The sequence below is a fragment of the Ambystoma mexicanum genome, chromosome 9, assembly GCF_040938575.1.
Source record: "Ambystoma mexicanum isolate Mex_15411 chromosome 9, UKY_AmexF1_1, whole genome shotgun sequence".
Taxonomy (NCBI): Eukaryota; Metazoa; Chordata; class Amphibia; order Caudata; family Ambystomatidae; genus Ambystoma; species Ambystoma mexicanum.
Window position 1 is genome coordinate 872,125,317 of NC_090931.1, and position 19,563 is coordinate 872,144,879.

Genomic DNA, 19,563 nt, shown 5'->3' on the forward strand with positions numbered 1-19,563 from the left:
CCAAGAGTCGCCTCTTGAACTCTGCCCACCAAAGCCATCAAGATTCACTTCAATTTTCTCTTTACCTGCTGTTACGCAGTTGGCAAATTGCTCCGTGCTCAGATGAATCCTTCCACAGGCTCAAACTGAGAATAATTACTTTGACCACCCCCTAGCCTCCCACCAGTGCTATGCCCGCTGGCCTATCCCCTGCAACCCCTTATCCACACAGAGTTTCAGATTGTACTCCTATGAGGACACACCCAGATCCTGCTATGGTTTGTTGTCAATGTGGCTGTGGCTTTGATGTGGTTGGCTAGCCATGAGTGGATGAGCATAAACTGTCTGAGGCGGAACTGAAAACAAGATCAAGGAGGTATTGCATGAAGCCTTTGCAACACCTGGACAGAACCTTTTTGTCCCTCGGCGACTAGCGTTACACCTACAGTGAAAAACATGGTGCTTATACCAGATTAAGCCACTCAGATAAATGCAGTTGTCCGCAACTTTTTTTTCATCTGAGTATATGGAGTTTGATCTTACTTTTTCTCACTCGGGAGACTTTGACATTATTAATTCTAGATAGTACTCCTGCAATTCAGTTTTTCTAGGTCGTCCATCTCATTTGATAAGATGAATGCAGATGGTACAAAATGTAGCCGTTTGCCTCCTGATAGTTCTGAAAATGTTCAATCAATGTACTCCCTACTTGCCTCGAGTGCGATGGTTTGGTTACCATTTTCTATTGGATCCAGTTTAAATCAATGTATGGCACATTCATCAATGAATAGCCTTAGCCCTTTGTTTCTCCAAATTAAACAGCATTACTTCACTTGACTCCTCAACTCTAGCACTCTGCTTTCACTAAAAGCATTGCTTTAAATGGGCAGGTACCTATCAGACTCCAGTTCCTGCTCTTATTTTACTTGAACAACCTAGTACCGGCAGTTCTCAACAGTAAGCAGGTACTGTTGAATAGTAAGTACCTGCACTTCTGTAGTTCCATTTCAAGCAGTCACTAAAAGTTACCCACTGTGTGAAACAGCGGAAGGGTGGCTCTTTTTCAGTTCTAGTACCACTCCCCCGTAAAGGTCTTCCTTTTGATTTATTGGTCAACCCGGACCATTGAAAAAATGACCTTCATAGCGATTCCGGTACTCCTCGTCCTTTTCTCTCCGTAGCCCCCCGAACCCCCCACCCGCCCCCATCACAACTGGTTGTGATAGCCTGTCCCGCAGGCAGGACAAAAGAAAAAGCTTCCCCAAAAGAAGATACTGTCAGTTTAAGACTTTGATTGGGGCTCGGTATGAGCGTGCATCCACCATGCACCCGGCACGCCCCACAAGTGAGTCATCAACGCACACCTCTCAATTCCGCTGTATTTTTTCAATGTGGAGGTTGTGGTATGGCGTTTGCACCTTCGAAGGACAGCTGGGAGGATGTTGTGAAGGAGGGAGAGCAAGGTCTAGGAGCACCAGAATTACTATGAAGGCAGTTGTTTTGTACTACGGCATCCTGTTCTACCTCCTTTCCAACTAGTTGGGAACCCAGTCTGTGCAGATCCATTAAATTGTTATAGGATACAGCAGATGCCCAGCCAGGGTCCAAGCAATGATGTTTCAAAGTACTTGCTGGACAAAGAGCCCATCCCTCCTGGATGAAGGATGTAAAGAGTAGTGCCTCACAAACGGAAAATGGAGCTACTCCATAAATGGATTGCTGATACAATTGAAAACCTCTCCCCGGAAAAAACACTTACCCTCTCAAGAAAAAGAGCATGGCAAAATGGTTCACCCCACTAGTAAGCACCATGACAAAGAACAAGAAACTGGAACTAGAATGGAGGAAAGAATATGACCAAGGTAAGAAAACCCAGTTGCAGAGACAAATCCGATCGTATAAGCAGGAAATTCAAAAGGCAAAGAAAAGGCATTATGACGACAGAATCACCATAGCCACCAACACACAAAAAAAAATGTTCAAAATCATAAAACGAAATGAGAAACCCACCAGATTGTGACAACACTCCAATACCCTCACAGAAACTATGCAACAACTTGGCAGACCATTTAAAAAACAAAACCGACATCTGACAAATCATACAAAACAGACCGACCAAACCTAACACTCAACCAATCGGACCCGACGAGGAGCCTGCTTGTTCAGGTAGCACATTGGTGTGGAATTGTCTGTGAACACCTGAATGACTTTCCCATGAATCAGAGGGCAGGATGGACTTGAGCCTTAAGACAATTACTCTGAGACCCAAGTTATTCATGTGTAGAGCCCTCTCCTGAAGATTCCACAAACCACGAGTTTGGGTGATTCGGACAGTGACCTCCCCATCCTTAGAGGAAGGAGTCTGTCATCACCAACTGTGGATATTTGTGTAACGGGAGGAGAAAATTGCCATACAAGGAGAAGGCTCTCATCCAAGGTCCACCACTTGAGAGAACTCAATTTCCTTTGTGATAGTAATCTTCAGGGACCGAGGGTCTGAAAGTTGGTCCAAATTTGCTAGCAAATGGGACCTAATTCTGCTAGAGGCACAACAAGAATGCATGAGACCATCAGCCCAGAAGCCTTTGGAACCACTAGACACATTTTTTGTGCAGTGGTGGATTGTTTGTTTCAAGGCCCCCCATTCGGTTGGCAGGGGGAAAGACATACCTAGAGAGGTATCCATAACCACCCCAATGAACAAAATATCATTGGATGGAACGAAAAAAAAAACTTTACGTTTATTGAAAACACCAGATTGTATCGGGTGCTTTATATGACTGTGAGGTTGTTTATATTAGCGCCCCAAGATGGGCCCTGACCAACCAATCGTCCAGGTAGGGATAAAAGTGAGAAGGGCAGCCACCACCAAAAGAAATTCTGTGAAAACCTAGGGGGTTGCATTTAAACTGAAAAACTGCTCCTGAGTAAAACTTGTAGTGGGAGAATCATCCTGTCACACTGGAGTACCAACATGTTCCTGAGATGGTAGCCTGAAGTATTTGGATGGATCAAACTGTTCAGTCTCAGAATTAGAAACCTGAACAGGGTTCGAGGGAAGAGTTATGCACGCTCTTATGTGAAGAGTGCTTATGAATTTAATTATTTGATTTCTATCGCACTTGTACACAAGTGTTTCAGAGCGCGATCATGTGCTTGTGCTTATGATCAGAAGCAGCCTTCAGTACCGTGGATGGTTCCAAATGCGATCTGTGGTCCTTCCTCTTCTGTATATTTGTAGAGGATTTGGCCTGTTTTTGGTTTGCTAGTGCAAAGGTAACCGGCATAGGAAATACCGTTAGTGACTTAGTGGTCCCAGAACCCTGGATGGAGTTAGACTCCACCTCTGAGTGATGGGGGTAGACTAGCTTCTTGGAGACTGCGCAGTCTTTAGAGTGATCTTTGCCTGTTTGTGACGTGCCAAGGCCAATACACCCTAGTGTAATTTGTGAACCTTGCCCAGAGCAACAAACAAAAAAAAAGACAGAGCAGTCCCAGAGGCCTAGCCTTACGACCTGGTGCTTACCCACCAAGAGGTACTCGCAAGTGCGTTTGCCCAGAGCTTCATGCTAACCGCTGGGTTCAGTCCACCAAGGTAGTGCATTGTAAGCATGTGTAAACCCAGAGGTATAGCACATTCTCATGGCATTTCTATCGCGCCAGAATATGAAAAATAAAAATGTAAATAAAACAATACAAGATGCATGTTATACAGATCAATAGTCGACATTAGAAAAACTTTCCCTGTGATTTAAAGAATACATTAGTTCAATCGATCTTTTGGAAACAAATAACTGCATACACATTGATATTAAAATAAGAAAATGTTTGTAACATCACTCACAGGTTCTCTGGTGTATGAAAAACAACATATAGGGACACCCATTTTGCTGACCCTCCCTCATCTTTGGATACCATACCGAAGGCCACACAATGTAAGAAGAAAAAATTACTTTAAAAATGGTCAGAAGAAACAGAGTAACATGAAACTGTATTTTTATGAGATAATCCTCTCCTTTACACTAGATATATTACATTCTACGGTTGACACATAGATGTAAGATACTTTTTGAAAAAAGATACAGAAGGTGAGACCTTTCCAATTGTAATGGATACACTTTGTTAAATGCTACGCCAACTAAGTATGAATTTGAGGAGCTGACCACGCCACGAAGACCATCCTGAAGAAGGTGGTATTACGCATACAACCAACAAAACCGGTAGACATATGTAGTAGGGATGACAAGGAAATATCCGTCACATCTTACATAAAATCAGTTGGGCCGAATGGTTAGTATACCGCTCAGCCAGCTGCTCAGTCTTCACAAAAGGATTTTGGTACATTTTATTTAAGGTTAAACCACCTAGGGTATAGACCATTTAAGTAAATCTTTTTTGCCGAAAATACCTCATTGGGTGTCTTATCATTTTTACCTTTAACCCCAACTTTCTCTCTCCAATTCTGTTGCCTTCCCTTAAAGTGACCGAAGGGGATGTGGAGAGTTGACTTTGCTGTAAAAGCATATTGTGGATAATGGGAGAATTGGGTATTCTGCCTACTCATCCAAAAAATAAAATAAATAAATGAACGACCAAGCAACCATGGACAATTTATTGTTTTCTTTTTCTGTCCCCTCATATACAGGCAGCCCATCAGAGCGCAGACTACAGCTAGCCCACCATCTAGGTAGGGCCAGCTAGCACCTTTCTCTGCCCTTTCTCTTGGTACAACTTTGTGATAAAGATAAACAATTGGATAAAGCAGTCTGAAGAATAGAAACTAGTCTCCATACGCAGTTCTCCACAAACTTCCAGAAATGGTTTGTATATATGTTTTGTCTCACCTTGGACTGTTGGTTGCTTGGCCACACAGTTTATTTAGTGAGTGCGATTGTTCATTCAGTGGTTGGGTTTGGCTGCCCCTCCCTTTCGTGTTACTGAATATTAGCTGGGGCAAAACCCTTTTCGTCTAATTTGGAGCTCAACTCCCCCCACACCCCTTCGGTTTGTGGGCACCATCGTGATAAGCGACACGCAAGCAACTGAGGAGGATAAATCTCGGATATTCTGCACCTTTCTCAAACATCATGGCTTACATAACCGGGACTGCTGCACTGGCAAAGACAAACATCGAACTTCCCGGATTTCCCAAAGGCAAACATCAAACTTCCTGGCTTCCCTGTGCTTCGTTTGTATAAAGATTTAAGAGATCCAGCCCCGCAAGCCTCGCTGTGCTTGAGGTTCTCTGTTCTCTGTTCACTCCAATGAAAATGCACACACACAAAATGTTGAATAATCCTCCCTCAGAGGATCCTTCACCTCCCTACACTTACTAGATTTCACAAGCAAAACAGGGCACAAATAAAAGGCAACGCAAATTATCAGGGACCAGGGTGGGGGATAAAGCCATATGCATATTTCTTTATACAGTAAACATTTAATTCAACCTTGCTTTTTGTAGCTTCGAACCTACCCGATCATATGTCTGCTAAAACAATATGGGCGGTCGAGTAAAGCATGAACAGTCTCTACAGGCGTTGATTCTGGATTGGCCCTTAGTCCTGCCACTCTTTCAATGCTGGGAGATTCTCTGGCTCCACCTCTCATTTACAATGAAGCACAAAAGCAGTTCGAGTGGCTTCGCATATGGTATTTTCATAGAATTTTCAAGAACAGAACGGGCTAGAGTTAACGACACTCCTGAGCTCTGAAGAGTGGTTTACCGCTGTAGGGTGTTCCAGGATTAAAGTGGCATTCGCACGCATCACGTTCTTTTTAAAATTAAGTAATCACTAGTGCCATTTGAAAGAACAGCAACAATGTAAACAGTGCTTGTCGAGCACTGCTAGGGTGCTAAAAAACTCGGGGGCACTCCGATGTATGCATTGGGAACTTAGGTCACATGAAGTCGTCCTTCACCGCCTGCTGTGTCCCCCTCTCACTCAAAGAATCCTGGATCTCACCGCTACTGAAAAAACCCACCCTCGACCCCCCATCCACACCAACTAGTGCCCTGTCACCACTGTCCCCTTTCTCCTCAAAATCATGGATAGAGTAGCTTATCTACAAATACGAATCCTTCCTCAAGCACCATCACATCCTTGGTGCCCGCCAGTCAGGTTTCCGCCCCAAGCATGGAACAGAAACAGCCCTCATCGACTTAAAAAATCAGCTAAACACTGTCAACGACAATGGATCCTTATCCCTGCTCCTCCTCCTCGACCTCGTGGACCACAAGATCCTCTGCCAAGCACTCTCATCCCACTTCACCCCAGATGCCACTAGCTGGATCGCCTCCTTCCTATCCAGTAGATCCTCTGGAGCTTTTGCAGGCAGGGCCACTGCCTCCCCAACTCCTACTCCTGTGGGATACCCCAAGGTTTGTGTGTCTCACCCACCTTGTACAACATTTACACTAAGCTACCGACCACCTTGAGACCATAGGTATCTTGGGTACCAACTATGCTGATGATACCCACATTCTCATCTCCCTCTCTGGCAACCACCAGAAGGACATCCTCAGAATCAACGAAATATATGAAACCATCCAAGCCTGGATGGCAGCTCACAGTCTCTGCCTCAACAACAAAAAGACTGAGCTCTTACTCATTGGGCCTTCTACCCACCTTAAGAGCCTCCCCAAGGATTACACATCCTTTGTCATTGATGGCCACAAGATTCCTGTAGCACCCTCCGTTAAGACCTTGGGCGTCTACCTCGATTCATCGGTCTCCACGTCTCGCCATGTCAACCACGTCGCCTCGACGTCAGACTACGCAATCAAACTAATTAACTTTAGCAAACCCTTCCTCACCACCACAAGCTGTCTAAGTTGCACGAGCTCTTACATGCTCGAAACTAGACTACTGCAACCCTCTACACTCTGCAGCATCTAAGAAAAAACATCTGCACATTTCAAACCACCCAGAACAATGCCCTCAGAGCTGCCCTAAACATTGGCAAACAGGAACACATATCAGAGGCCAGGAGATTGACCCACTGGCTTCCAGTTAAGGACATAATCACCTTCAAAATCCCATTCCTCACCCATTGCTGTCTTTCGAACAATGCCACAGGCTACCTGGCAACCAGTCTAAAGAAAACACACCTCAGCAAGACCCACCAGGGAGACCTACAGTCGCCGCCTCGTACCTCAAAGTTCAATCGGACCAAAGCTGGGGGCACCAACTTCCCAGTCCGAGCACCATCCTTCTGGAATAAGCTACCCATTCGGGATGAACCCTCCTACAATGTTTTCAGAAAGGAACTCAAAACACTGCTGTTAAACTGACTTGTCGGCACTCCCTACCGATTCCGTTTTTTCTCCTCGCAACTAGCGCCTAAATGCCTATGGGCTGTGATTGCTGCTATAAATGCACTAATAAATAAACATGCCCAAATGTCATTCAACTTGTCTTTCACAATTTAACAAAGTGGGCAGACCAAATAAGCATTTGCCAATGCCAGCTAATTATTAGATGTAATAGTCTTTAACAAAACGTGTCCTGTACGGCCAGTGCTGGAAAGGTAAATGGAAAACATTTATTGGGGGAACCGTCACTTTTTAGGAGAGGTGGGGCTTTGGGAAGGAGTGGGCGGGTTGTGCAACACAGTATCTCTATGTAGAAGTCAATCCTGGCGATTTGCATAAAAGCGAAGACCATTATGGGAAACACACAACTTCCACAATTTCAAATGTTAAACATGTCCTATAGCGATTCACTAGGAAAAGCTTTTAAGCAAATAACGGACTCTTCCGTTTTGATTGGTCACACTATTCACTCTATGAAAGAGATTTATGTAACGTGCAGGACATACAGTGGTGGAAATGGAAAAAATGTGGTGGGGATCCCACAACACAAGGGCCGGGGAAGGAGTTTTGGGCTGCGGTGCTCGAGGGGGGCGTGGTCTAGAGGGGGCGGGGCTCGTAGTGGACATCCATCAATGCTAGAATATGTAAAAGTAAAAAATAAATAAATAAATAAATAAAAGAACGCCAGCATCGCCTTTCACCGCGGCTTTGGCACTAGTGTGTAATGCACACTGCTCGCTACATGTACAACTGAAAGGAATCAGTTGTACATGTAGCGAGCATTGTGCATTACACACCAGTGCCAAAGCCGCGGTGAAAGGCAATACTGCAGTCGCGTGCGCTTTTTTTTTTTTTTACTATTCCAGTGCGGTTCATGGTCTTGGGCGGCTGACTCTGGGCGGATCCCGAGATCCTGCTCGGTATCTGGTGCCGGATCTCTGATCTGCAGAGAGCCGGCCCAATGACCAGCACTGAGGACATTTATACCAGTTTGAACAGCTTCAAAAATGTTAGGGAGGCTTCGGCAGGGTTTGTATGGAAGCTCCAGTACTGCGCGTTCTGAACGCGCATTGAAGAATAGGTTGTGCAGTAGGAGCAGACTGCTGAGGTCCACTCGATGAAGCACAGGATCTGCGAGAATCGTGTCTGGGACCCTCTGGGTCTGGAGGACGGAGCGGTGCTCTCCATCTTGTTCCGGGCCAATTCCTGCACTGTGTATGGCAGCACATCGACTGACATTTTAGTGGGCTGTGATGAGCTATTCTTGTGGCCAAGTGTCCCCGCCCCCTGATTGCACTACCTGGGTCCCGCTCCTGGGCCCGGCACAGCGCACTCGGGTGTGCGCAGGCAGTATATCGTTATTTTTCTTCGATTGCCTAAACCACAGATGGGGGAGGGCGTACGCCCTTTCAAAAAAAAGTGGGCGGTCCCCGTCCTTTGCTCCGAATGAAAACAAACGTGTAATTCCGAAAGACTTACACATTGAGTAAACGAGACTACCATGTTGTCCAATGCACTGTTTTGCTAATTATTTCCTCAGTCAGGCTGCAGAGAATGGACACATTCAAAGACTGAACGGGAATAGGTATTTAAAGTGATCAAGAAAAAATGTTTCCCATTTCCCCAAGGCCAAATTCAACAAGGAAAAGTTAAACCAAGCGTACAGAACAAAACTATTTCTTCTTAACTCTATTTGCACACCTTTTGCGAGAACAACAAGCACTCTTAGCTCGCTGACGTCCTCCAAGGGAGCTAGTGATTAAGAAAGTGACGCATGGGAGGTTTTCATGCAAGCCCCAGTCGCCCTCGACCTTTGGTACAATGACGGCATCCAAGTTCGATGGCAGCCTTGATAGCCATGACAGAGCAATCTAGCGTCAGGATTTTAGACCACGCCCCCGGCATAGACGGGTTACATTCTGCACCAATCCGTGCTGGTCAACTCTCGGGGCACTCGCTGACTTGCAGAACCAGGTCTGGAAAAGGCAGAGCGACTTGTCTGGACTGGAGTGATACTAAAGTACAGAGTGCCATGGATTTAGCAATAAAATAAGCAGCCTGTTCTCCCCCGATCCCTCTCTCCCGTTCTCCCGCCTAAACAGCCCCGCCGCCCAATCCACGGAGAGACATTAGGTATCTACTAAGAACTTAATGAGTTGTATGTTGACATCCCTGAAAAGGATGAAGCTGAATGGAAATAAGAGGATTACTAGGAGAGTTATACGGATCCAACAAACGCAGGTGCCCCCTGTCCAGCACGGAACACGCATGAGCCAGGAATAGAATTCCAGCCAGAAGCATTCTCACCAGTGCAGATGCAAAAGCCCAGGGCCACACTGCACGTGCATAAGGAGACAGAGCATGGACCATCACGTATATGACAAGAGTGTTGAAACTGGTGGCGCTGGCACCAATCACCCAAACATAAAACAGGACAGCGTATCGCCATTCACAACACAAAACATCAAAAACCAAGACTAGCCAAAGAGAAGTATTTTCTTGACGTTTATGGAATCCGATGGGCAAAGTGTGCCAAACAGTAGTAATCAGGATTCACTGATGAACGGTCCCAGATAGGCCAGTTTCTGGGCATCAGCGTTTCTCTGTTGAAAACTTTAAATAGTGCCTGGGGGATGTCAAATGACCCCAGATATTTTAGTTTCTGCTCTAGCCTTATTTTGATCTGAGCTGATGGTATGGGCTGGCGTTCCTGACCATGCATGCTAGTCGTTGGCGGCCATGTTGGGCAAGCTGCCTTACATCCTAATGCATGAATGATTTTCAGCGCAACACTTGTAAGGTGAAGCCTTGGTCCTGCGATCTGAAATGCATAGTAGAATAGTCTGAGCCTGCTCTGGGGGTACAGAAGTATGGGGGTGATGCATCACGTGGAGTCATACTAGCAACTACAACGCTATGCAGGGATACAGTGAAGAGGAAGATGGGAATAAAGTGAAGTTATAGGATTCAATCCCCTCCCCAGTCTGTTACAAACTGAGTAATGGAGACTTCCATGTGTGAGCTGGACACAGGGAAGGACATGCAGATTGTCTCGTGTAAAAGCTAGTTTTATTAAACCAGGTCCTCCGATGATTTGCGGCCAGATTTTACTGGGGGACTGAGACACTGCAACACTTGTTCAGCAGTAACAGGAAGCACACTGTACAGGTAGAGCTCAGAGGCAGTCTGCATCTCCAGGCTTGGCCATGCACCCAATGGATTTTAGGCTTACTCGTGTGATCTGCAGAAAGCTGCCCTTTCCTGTGAACCAAGCTTGAAAGTCCTGATTTCCTTGTCTCAATTTGAGATCATTGCTTATATTCAGCCAACATAAAAATTAAACTCATTTTGTTTAGTTTTGGTTTTGCAACGTGTACTTTCAACAACCCTCCACTTCCTTTACAAAGGCCTGATGCATCCCCTCTTTACTTCATAACACAATGTCAGCACTAGCAAACACCAAAAGGTGTTTTTTTTAATGTCTTTCTACCCCTACTTTTGTGACATGTTAATTCACACCCCTCCCCACCCCCAACAGAAATGCACGGAACCATTTCCCCAAAAGTAAGGCATCAAAGTAATCTCTAGAGTGGTGCATTTTTGTCCGGTCTCTTATACTTCCAAGACTCCAGGAAAGAGACCCCACATAATAATATTCCTACTCTGGATGGGGTCAGAACATGGGGTCTTATTGTAAACACTGTTTTATATATGTACAGTGGTGAGTGCATTGTGGAAACCAAGTTAAAAGAAAAGCCACCCTTCTCTAACCATTCAATATTAAATCATAATAGTTATAATGTATAAAATATAGAAACAATCATAAATAAATGTCCCGTATCCTGTCACCTGAACACTGATAACATTTTTACAAAAGTGGTGCAGCGTTATGCATTTCCGTCCACAATAAAAAGCAGGTTCTCCATTAGCTGCTGGTAGTAAGCCCGTACATTTTATTCAGTGTGGAATAGCCTTACTATTTTATCTTCTACCAACAGGCTTCTCACTTAATGAATGCCTCGCTGATTTCCCCAAGAAAATATAATTCCCCAAAAAGAGAAGGTACAAAAGGAGCGCAACTAGAGTGAATTGCAACTTTGAGACCAATTGAACAATCAACCAAATGGAATTTTTGACCTTAGATGTTGGTCTTACTACTTCTGTTTCAGCATAGTTTACAGAAAAATTACAACTAATATTTACAGGGGGGTTCTCTTGTTGTAGGTCACACCGTGGCTCTAACATTCATGATACAAGGAGTAGATCGTTTTTTATCCCTGTCATATACAATCATGAGTTACTAAATAGCCCTATTTGCAATTATACTAATACTGTTTGCAATTATAATGGCATTTGATGTCATTTTGATCATAGTCCCCATGCTAATATGTTTTAGTGGTGCATCTTTAGGAACAAATTGCCTCTCCTTGTGGATATTATGAAGTTTCTGATTACTCTTGATCACACCCATTACACCTTCTCAACAAATATTTTACCACTAGGTGCATTTTGGAACAGACACTCTAAGAATTATAACACGAAGTATGTGGACATATGTACACCCGAACTTGGTCTCGGAACCCCATTTTTCTCCCTGTGGAATGCCGTTATTGATATTAGAGACAGAAACATGTTGGAGTAAGACGATACATGAGAGGCAATATATGTATATCTATACATATATAAAACAAGTTGTGTTTGTGTGTGGCATTCTTAGGGACGTAACTCATGAACAGTGAGGCCTGGTGTCATGAATTCTGCATGGAATATTTTGTATTTCATTGCCAAATTAATGCACCTAGTTCTGGCTCAATAATTCATCACATTGCCGAAATAATTTATCTTTTTAGCTTTTCGGCATTACGTTTTGTGGTATTAAACCATCATCACAGATCATTTGTAGAAAGTGCTCATCATTGCGCATTGAAGCTGAAACATGATCAACATTCTGAAGGAAGATCCCAAGACCGTGCAGCTGATAGAATTCAACATGCCCTGAGACAGAACAATGAAAGTGCTGAAGAACCCGAAGCAAGACCTACTAATCAGAGAATTTGTGCTGTTAAAAAATAAGCAACGGAACTGCTGAAGAAACTGAAAGACGACTTGCTGTGAAGAGAATTAGTGCTGCTGAACAACAAAGGGATGAAACTGCTGAAGAAACTGAAAGACGATATTAACCGATCTGAGAATTTGTGCTGCTAAAAAACAAAGCAATGAAACTGCTAAAAAAAAAAAACTGAAATGGGACTTACCAATCAGAGATTTAAAAATCAGAGAATTGAAATCCCGGGCGTAGTTCAGCTAGTATACAATAATTTTACTAGACAGTTGCATTGAATCGTCACTTATGGACTCAGACCGAGTGCTCAGAACTGTTTACAATACTTTTGATTTCTTCACTGTTATTGCACAGTTTTTTGTACCTGTGTATTAGAACTCTGATATTTCATGCACGATTGAAATTCCAAATGAAATTAAGATTTGAGGTTTTGAATCTCATACCACTTTTGTTCATTACATTTTCTTGACGACTTTTCAGGTGACGGGACACAAGATTACATTTATGTACGATTGGTTTTCTATTTTATACATTATAACTATTTGGATTAGATACTGAATGGTTAGAGAAGGATGGCTTTTCTTTTCACTGTGTTTCCAAAATGACTCAGCACTGTACATATAGAAAATAGTACTTACAATAGAAGTACATGTTCTGACCCAACCCAGAGTAATAATACGCTGTTTTGTCTGGAACACACCGTAGTTCGGGAGGGGAGAGATGGGAGATTAGATTTTCCCAGCACACACAAAGCAAAACGCTTTTGGGCATATTTTGAGATGTTATTTAGGCCCAGATGTCGTTCATACGGGCCTGTTATCATAAGCACAGGTTACTGACCCTCAGACTGCCGCGGCTCCCAACAGACATGCGCTCATCTTCATCTGAAACCTGAGGAAGAGAAAAAGAAGCCAAAAAGAATGACAGGGGGCAGGTGAGAGAGGGTCGGGGTGATCGCAAGGAAGAAAAAAGGTGAGCGAGAAATTAGGCAATTACAAGGAGTAGACAGGTGTGGGAGAAGACATAAGAGGCCAAGAGAGACGGACTGACAAATGACTAGGTAAACATTTTAAAGTCTTAGCAGGACAGAAATTCACAATGTGAGGGTGCTGCTAAAAAATTTAAAATAAGAGTCCTAAAGAGTGCCTGGCTTTCGGCACAGACATCCCATGTAGACTGCCTTCTGCACGCATCCCATCTAGGCAACCGTGTCTATGTATTTGGTCCAGAACTTCCAGTGCGAGTTGTGGGTAAGCCCGTCCCTTATACTTGCCCTGCATACGCAGCACTCTGCACATAACTTGATGTCGCTCACACAAGCCACAGCGGGTACCCACCTTCGTGCAGGCTCCCACACAGGCCTCCCCCCAGTGTTTGAGTGTCAGAGAGAGGCCACCCTCTCCGAGAATGCTTCCAAAGCAGCCTTTTGCACGCGTCTTGTGTAGGCTGTGCACTGACCCACTCCAAGAACAGGTTGGTGCTCTACCTGCCTAGAGTATGCCACTTGCTGTTTGGGCTAGCCATTTCTTTGAATTCAGTAAATGCAATTCTGATTCAATTGCCTTAAAACGAGTCCCTGTATATATCTTCAATATTCTACTCACAGGGCACATCCCTTCAGGCAGGTCATCGCCATGCACCCCACCCACGCTTCCTGTTCAGCGTTTCTTCTCATGTAGAGAGATGCCCAGAGTAGGACGCCCTTCTCAAGTTGCATGCTGAAGCTAGCATCTGGCACCATCCCGCCCTGGAGTCCTGTGAAGGCTACCCACTGCACGTCTTCTACTGCAGCCATCTTGAAAAGGGTGTGTTGTAATATGGCCTCCAAGATTTACTACAGCCCACTGTGTTAGTCTTGCAGAGGCAGTCTCTGTGTGTATCGCTGTGCAGGCCACACACAGGGTGTGACAAACCCAGCTCACCCCCAAAGTTGTGACACACACTCTAGAGCGTCATGGACATGATCTAAGGTTCCAGTCAGGCATCAATTCACTAACCTGAAGCCCTTAAACTTCCAAATAGCACACCGATTGTGGGTGAAACATCAGAAAAGGCAAATGCATTATCCTTCAAGGTAGGTAGGAGTGGAAAAAAGGACAAGTGAGGGAGTGGGGTAGGAAACCAGCGTGGAGAACAGGGGAAAGGATAGGTCCGCGACACACAGAAACTCACCGAGGTGTTCCTCCGCGCCTTGTGAGAATAGCGCTCACTGTCTTCCTAACGAGGCCGTGCAGAAAATGAGAAGCAAAGGAAAGAGACAGTCAGAAACCTGGAGAAGTGGAGCCCCCTGGAGAAACAAAGGCCACCTTTGCCGTGGGTGGGTCACAGCCAAGACCACGAGTGGACCCTCCTCCCCCACTATTTTACTTTCCCTTTTTTTTTTTTTAATCAATCTTCATTGTCCTCACCTCCTTCAAGCCTGTACAGTGTTCCTGGGGAACCTTTCCCCCCACCATGAACCCTCCCTCCACACCCCCAAAACCCACCCTTTGCAAAAAGAGCATCGCTGCTAAGCAGGGCTTCAGACCGGGAACACCAAGGTCAAGTCTAGCACTAACATGGCGAATAAAAATGGTGAAACCTGGAAATTCTGCCCCTTTAAGATAGTGGCCCCCTACTATGTTAATGTTATAATAACATCTGCATATATGGAAAACACACAGTGCATGTCTACTTAATCCAAGTGCAACAGCAAAAGTAAATGTTCATAAGGGGAAGAAAACTCTGGGACACAGTGGCAATGGCACCGTGAAACTTACTTGAAGGCTGTGGCCATGGAATGCAGGCCTCCCCAGTACCTATGCTGTGGGTGAGGAGTTCAGCCTTCCTGGGATTGGCCCACAGGTAAATGCCAGAAGTGCTGAGCCAAAGTGGAACATTTTTTAATGACTTTTTATATCAAGCAGCTGGTCTTTAGGGGCAATGTTTTGGGCCGAATATGCTCCAAATAGTTTCCCAAAAAGATGTGCCCACGGATACTACTCAAGTGTTGTCGTGAAAAACCACGGTACTCTTCGGGACTGGAGACCACCTTTTTTTGTATGATACTAGATAATAACTAAAGCAACATTCAAACTCCAACCTCCATAACTGTTGCACTGCTCGGGGAATGTTCTAGGATACCAGACTGAGCTGCCAATGTCAATTCACCACAAGTAGTGCCCCCCACTCCCCCTCACCCCCACTTCAACTAACAGGCAGCAGTTCAACTAACGGCCAGGGGAGAATAATACGTTAAATTACAGAAAGCCAGACTTGAGCAATTGCATGCAGAAGTTGTGAAACCTCATTTGTGAAATCTAGAGGAACGGCTAACCTACTTGTGCAAAGGGGTGAGAGCTGAAAGGAGAAAACAACATGCTAATGGCTGGGGAGAAATCCGCCTACCATCCACTGCTCGATGTCGCCCCACTTCGTATCCAGACCATAGTATTTCTGAAGGCAGGAAGGAAAAAAGCAGAAGTGAGAAGGAAGCAAACGTGAGGAAGGGCGAGATGGTAAGCCACAGGCGTATGCAGGTCGCCGCCCAGGGCAGTGCAACGTTGGGTCATGCACACAGGGATACACACGAGGGAGGCATGCATACAAGGCTTGCAAGGAGACAACGACTGGCCCGCGCGAGAGTGCACGGCGCTGCTGCGTGCCCGAGGCAAAGCTTCAAAGCAAGCAACAGTGAAGAACGAGGCGGAATGTGGTACAGCGCAAGCATGGCAGGCATGCACAACACAGACAAGCAGGAGACGGGTACGCCTACGAGCGGAGCTCCCTCTAAAGTGGCAAAGACTAACACAGCACTTCAACCAACTGGGCTAAAAGTGGGGTGCTCTCTGCTCCCCTGCCTCGTCCACCCCATGCTGATTGATTTTAATAGGGCTTAGGAGGGAGACGGTCGCGAAAAATAAATGGGCCGTTCACTTAAGTCAAGGTTGAACAATCGAGTTTGTGTAGCTAAATGTAGAAAACATGCGTATATATTAGGTGAAAAAGTTGCATGCACGATCTACATCCATGCTTACAAAAACGGGCACGGGCCAACTCGATACAAGCATGCACTGGTGGCCCGAGAGAAATAGGCTTTCCACAGGCAGATGCATGCACCTCAGCACATGCATCTAAAATTGCAACAATGCATACAAAATAACGTGCAAATATATAGACAAATCTATGCACCAACACCTCAATACAGACAGGCAGAAGTACTAATGGACATATACAGACTTTCACACAATGGGGCAGACTTGTGCTAATAAAACATGGCAGAACTTTAAAAGCCATCCTAGGATGTGTAAGGGGGCTGTGGGCAGGCGCTTACAACTATGAATGCAAGACCACACCGTGTCTCTCTCAGGTGGATATGGTGCCAGGGGCTTAACTCGGAAATCCAAAAGGGGGTCCCATCCACTTTATCTGAGCACATCACCCACCCACCCATACCGTATACACGCAGGGCCGCCGCTAGGCGTGTGCAGCAATGTGCAGCTGCTTGGGCCCCCGCCAAGGGTGCCGGTGACTCCCTCTTCTTGCAGGACGCAGGACGCAGCGAGCGTGGGGGCATGCGCTCAGAGACCCTATGCTTGCTGCAGTCCACTCATTTTGAAAGCACATGCAAAGCAGCAGCTAGCTTCCTAAAATCTGTACCTTCCTCCAGCGCAATGAAACATATCACAAACCCGTTTATACTAGTTGCCTTATTTCCACATGTTTAGATTTACCAAGCCAATAAAGGTTGAAGTAGAATCCAACATATATGGAGCATGCAAGTGAGCCATGAATATTTACCAGGGCTGTGACAAGAGAGGTTGTCATTCAGGCGACTGCAGGGAATATTTTCTCTGGTTCTGGCCCTCTACTGATTTTCAGGGCACAGTCGATACATGTGGGTGGACAGCGTCGGCCCACTTAATGGGTGGATGAAACCCCGATTCTGTATTTTTGAGGCCAGCATTAAAAAAGGTTTGCAGCTCAAGTGTTTAGCTACTAGAGAGTTTCCAATGCAAACGCTTACCCACAAGAACACATAAAAGTGGCATTTAAGCGTACGTCTCATGCTTGGTTTTTATTTTCTTTGGAATATTTCATTATAAATTGTTGGGCTTAAAAGGTGAGCACCTTGTATTCTTTGCTAGTATAGTTATTGGAAAATGTTCTCTCGGATTATATATTTGTTTTTTTATCATGTTTTGGCTCCTGCCTACATAAATAGTGGTCATTATCTTGTGATGTCACTGCCTGTGATGCCATCAAATGCAAATTAAGGGGCCCATATTTAATTGGCCCCACAAATCATAGGCCGACCCTGGACACACGTAGGAACTTTGTGGGACGGGACAACAGAGAAATGACAGAGGATGGTAGAAGAAAGGGAGAGACAGCAGGAGCAGTAGACCCAGAGACTGCGAACCACTGCACTAAGCTCGCCAGCACTCTAGTTTTAAGGAATGTTGGGTCTACACACTTTCAACTGTACTATACACAGCCTCTGATAAAAGCTGGTGCTGCCAAACGCACTTCTGATGTGGGACGCGCGAGTTCCGCGTGCGCCTGTACCTGGGCTATGTCTTTTGGCAGTCTCCTCCACACTGTGTTCTGGTTTGGAGATTCCACTGCATCTCCAAGAGCTTCTCCTATCCAAAGATTTAAGTAAATCCAAAAGTTACCCGAGACGAGTAACATGCAACCTTATGCGTATATTTTTGTTATGAAATCTTTTTCTTTACCCTCAACGGGACAGGCCCCTTCCACCCCACAGCGGATGGTGTGTGTGATCCTGGACTGATTTTAGGAGTGTGGTACTATTATTTAATTTAATGCATTTATAGCAGCGCACAAAACCCTGAGGCATATAGGCGCTGGTTACAGTAGAAATGGTGTTACAAGATGTAGTTGCAGGTAGGTTACGTTTTCAGCACAAGGCTGAGGTCATAATACACTTTTCAAACTCACTCCATGATTTAACACCCTTGCTTTAAGGGCACTGGTCTGCCTTTACGGCTACAAATGTAGGAGAATTCCTTATGGAGAGTATTGGAGGGAAACCGTTTGCCCCAACCCACATTATTTTCATTTTAGTGTTTTTGTTACACTTTCCATTGCAACACTGGAAGGTTGGTGACAGTTGCACCTCTTAACCATTTTTGGGAGCACTACCCTGCCCCCATGTTTAAACCACGAGATAGCCGTTTTATCACCATGCGGGTCCCAAACGACTAAATCTTGAGTGTCAAGCCCTTGCTTTGTTCTGTCTTTTATAGCCTTCCTCCTGACAAAAATCAAAAAGGGACACATATAGGCTTGAACTGTAACAGGCCTTTTCCAAGACACCCTGGAAGGGTCTTATTGGGTGAACTGGCAGACTTTGGTAGGAAGATTCAATCATCCCCAGTACACATCCCAGCCAGGGTGGGGTCACAGTTGCTGCGGCTGAGAGAGCTGGCTATCCAAGATTGGACTGAACCCCCTTGTGGTCAAGACATCCACTGCTGAGACGGAGATCTGCATCATCAGGCAATACCTGTAGCTGGTGCCTCCCTTCTTTAGGATTAGTGGGCCTAAATAGTCTCTAGTCCAGCCCTGCAGTCCTCATTCCCTAGAGATCAGAATGGCCACTGAGCTTGCATCTTCTGAAGCGTACCCACCAGAGGTGTTGACACTTCCAGAACTGCCATCACAGATTGCTTGAAACAGGAACCACACTGTCCTTTCCCTACTTCGCTTACTGCTTAGCCCGAGATGGTCTCTAAGAGAACCTGGCCATCAACTGTATCCTGATAGTTGGAGTATGCCTGGGTGCTGCTACAGCTGGCTGAGATTTTGAGATCAAGTGACCCACCAGGACTGCCTTGCCTTTTGTAAGTCAACATAGCCAATCCTGGTTGCACCAACTAGCACCACCGTCCTCATTCCTCACCCAGAGCACTTTAAGGCTTAGTATGTGACTACATCACCAGAATTTAGAGCCAAAACCTAACCGCATACTAAATGAGGTTTTTGGACATAACAGCAACATCTTTCTACTATAAAACTATCCACCAGACTGATAAATTTTTGAAGAACGCCTAGGCTTCAAATGCTGGAATCCTACTTATAACAGTAGCCTCCTAGTTTAACATCAGCCTCATTGAGTTTATGAGCAAGCTTATCAATTGCTCATTCAAAGAAAATGCTTTTGGCTAGACATTGCAGACCTATTAACTGTGAAACGGCTGCATTG

At 45.2% G+C, this 19,563-nt stretch overlaps 1 protein-coding gene across 25 annotated transcripts in view; it reads right to left on the bottom strand.

Annotated features, from left to right (window-relative positions):
* Nucleotides 1-19,563, bottom strand: part of LRRFIP1 (LRR binding FLII interacting protein 1) — an 813,895-nt gene that overhangs the window by 382,214 nt on the left and 412,118 nt on the right. For 14 of the 25 annotated variants that reach the window (XM_069615974.1, XM_069615976.1, XM_069615973.1 and 11 more), the window contains 3 exons: nt 15,741-15,788; nt 14,526-14,570; nt 13,194-13,244 (listed from right to left, as the gene is read on the bottom strand). The exons of the other annotated variants lie outside the window; for them this stretch is intronic. In XM_069615974.1, the coding sequence (XP_069472075.1) occupies nt 13,194-13,244; nt 14,526-14,570; nt 15,741-15,788 (144 nt within the window). The remainder of the gene's footprint in view (nt 1-13,193; nt 13,245-14,525; nt 14,571-15,740; nt 15,789-19,563) is intronic. 25 annotated transcript variants of the gene reach the window in all.